Below are 3,226 nucleotides of genomic sequence, written 5' to 3'. Positions count from 1 at the left end.
TATTATTATCATCATTATTGATTTGAAATAAATATTGTGCACCAAATATTTTTTATTTCCTCCAAATAAACATCTTTACTTTCATCTTCTGAGTCGAGTTTATTAATCTGTGCATCATAACAATCTACAGAATTCCTACAAAAATATACCATAGATGCTAGAAAGACCCATTGTTCTAATTTTATTACTGTATTGAACATACTTTAAGATAGTTCACTGAAGAGGGATCTTTGTGCTCACTAATTTCTGGAAAGCATCCTTCACATCCTTGTTTCTTAGGCTGTAGATCAGTGGGTTCAGCATGGGGTTGACAACAGTGTAAAAGACAGACGCCACTTTAACGACTTGCCTAGAGTTTTTGGAGTTAGGTATACAGTATAGGGAAAGTATGGTTCCATGAAAAATTGTGATGGCAGTCAGGTGGGAAGCACAGGTAGAGAAGGCTTTGCGACGTCCACTAGCAGATTTGATTTTTAATACCGTCACGAAAATGAACACGTAAGAAGTGAGAATGATCAGGAGTGTACTCACTTCATTGAAGGTTGCAAAACAAAAGAGTAGCAAGCTGGGAATGTATATATCAGAACGAGAGACAGCAATGAGGGCAGTATATTCACAGAAGAAGTGGTTGATCACATTAAATCTGGAAAACTTTAGCTGCAGAGCATAGCAAAGGAGAATCAATGTAGCAAATATGCTCCAGATATATGACCCAGTCACAAGCAGGATGCACAGTTTCGGTGACATGGCCACAGTATACAGCAAGGGATTACAGATGGCCATGAAGCGATCATAAGCCATAACTGCTAGTAAGTAGGACTCAGCCACCACAGCCACACAGGACAGAAAGTACTGCAACATGCAGCTGAAATAAAGTATAGTTTTATCAGCCAAAATCAAGTTTTCAAGCAGCTTGGGTGTTATGATGGTTGAGTAGCAGAAGTCAACAAAGGAAAGGTGGCTAAGGAAAAAGTACATTGGAGTATGGAACTTAGAGTCGATATTGATGAGCACTATCATCCCAAGGTTTCCCACTACAGTGATAATGTACATGAAGAGAAAGATTAGAAAAAGGGGGATCTGAAGCTCAGGGTAGTCTGTGAAGCCCAAAAGGGAGAAGATAATCTTAATCTCCACACTCACATTTCTTTCCATTGGCACCATAATGCCTATCAGTAGACAGCTGAGGCTGAAGACTCTCCTGTTTAATAGAAATTTATGTAAGAAATGTCAACTATTTTTCAATGAACCATACAAAATGCCATTCTAGTTTGATTATTTGCACAAATGTAACCACTAAGTTTTTTTTCTTTGTAATTTCAAGAAATAAATGATTAGAGAAAACTACGAAAGAAGAATTAAACAGTGCCATTTGGCCATATATTACTTTATAATACCAATGTGGCCTAACATACTCAGAAGAGGTTTAGTGCTTTGTTTCTTAGTTGCTGCCAAAGGCAGAGGCAAAAAGAAAATCTATTTGCATACAGTTATCTCCTAAACATTATTTTCTTTGTATTAATGATTTAACATGGAAAGAAAAATCAAAGCCTATCTTAGTTACAGTATCAAGAAAAGAACATTTTTTAAGTAGCAAAAAATCTGAATAAACTTACTGGTTACAGAGAGAGTCACCATTCTCCTTGTGCTCTATGAATTAAGAATGGCAAGAAGTGAAGATCTTTTATGTTTACCTGATAGCTCTGGGGATTCAAACACTAGAGGAAAATATTCCCTACAGGGCTCAGAGCAGATAATTAAAAATTAATATCAGATCCTGTCTTAAAGAATCATAATAATGAGATTTTCCTTCAAATGACAAAGAAAACTCTACCATGAAATACACTCTAGCTTTGTGAATACATGATTAAGACATCCTCTATCACTGCAATTAAAATAACACCCAAACAGTGCCTAATTTACTGCAAAACTAGACCCCTTTAGATTTTAGAAAGAGTATATAGCTATTTTAGACAACCAATTTAATCCTTTTTCCCCCCAAAGTAATCCAAACTGTTGTAGATTGTGTATAGGACCCTAAGCAAAGAAAACTCTCTGACATATCCAGTGTACCATGTAAGCCACTGTTTTATTGGGGCCCTCTAACTCAGCAATCATGACATTTCTTAGGAAACATTGGCAGATAGAAGTTATTCAGAACACTGAGTAGACCAAACTACTATTTGATTAACAGACCTTCAGGATTGTCAAGTAATACAATAAAACTCTCTTAAAATATCTTACCTTTTTATTTCTTTTCAGTCAACCATTCTCACTTTTAGTAAAATAGCTTTTGTTCTCACATAATATATCTTGATTATGGCTTCTTCTTCATCTACTCATCCTAGATTCACCTTACCTCCTCTTTCATCTGGATCTGCACTCCCCTTCTTTCAGTATTATTTCAGTATTGACAACCTACAAAAAGTATGTAGTGATATATTTGAATTGATATTTAGACCCAAGAATATAGACAGCTACAGGAAATGTTGGAGTATCTATTCCTATGCCTATCATTATTGAGTTGATAAGAAGTTTTATAAAGAAACTATGTTTTGGAGTAGGTTAAGACACTTATCTCCCAAAGGATTAATCCTTCCCCCTGTAAGAAGAGTGATAGACACATACGTTATAATAAGCATCCTTCTCTGAAATAAGAAATGTAAAGATTCAGAAGTAGAGGTACCTAGAAACCCTACACATTCTATATTATTTTTCTGTAATCACAACTGAAAAAACATAGAAGCTCCTGAGACTCAAAGGTATGTGACACACCTTGAGAAAATATGGGGTCAAAACACATGGCCATATAAACCTGCAGATGAATATCAATGTAATCTTTTGCTCTATTGTTAACAAATTTGTTGTAAAGTAATAAAACCCAAGAAAAGCCAGCACACTGCAAAGAATTCACAGACTGGGGAAAGAATCAATTTTGTTTTAGATACTTTTTCATCAAACAGTTGAAATGTAAATGTTTAAATTACAATTATAAAATGTGTTTATAAAATGAGTTGCAGTATGCCTAGTTAATGTAAAGCCAAACCAATATAGTTCTAGGTGCATTTGTGGCTGCAGATGTTATATTTGTAGTAGGCAACAGGAGCATATTTATGTGTGCATGGATATACATAGAGCCAAAGTATAATTATGAAATCACTTCTTGTCATTACCAAATTTTATGAAACTAAGGTACAGTTTTTTCAAAATTCAGTGGGATAAACAC

At 34.9% G+C, this 3,226-nt stretch overlaps 1 protein-coding gene across 1 annotated transcript; it reads right to left on the bottom strand.

Moving 5' to 3' along the window:
* Positions 1 to 213: 213 nt before the first annotated feature.
* On the bottom strand, positions 214 to 1,164 carry LOC110290134 (olfactory receptor 5D14-like). The gene has a single exon (XM_021156618.1). The coding sequence runs from the start codon at positions 1,162 to 1,164 to the stop codon at positions 214 to 216; it is 951 nt and encodes a 316-aa protein (XP_021012277.1).
* Between the last annotated feature and the right edge of the window lie 2,062 nt (positions 1,165 to 3,226).

The sequence above is a fragment of the Mus caroli genome, unplaced genomic scaffold (assembly GCF_978045245.1).
Source record: "Mus caroli unplaced genomic scaffold, Mus_caroli_1 scaffold_2, whole genome shotgun sequence".
Classification (NCBI taxonomy): Eukaryota; Metazoa; Chordata; class Mammalia; order Rodentia; family Muridae; genus Mus; species Mus caroli.
This window is presented reverse-complemented; position numbering and strand designations above follow the sequence as displayed.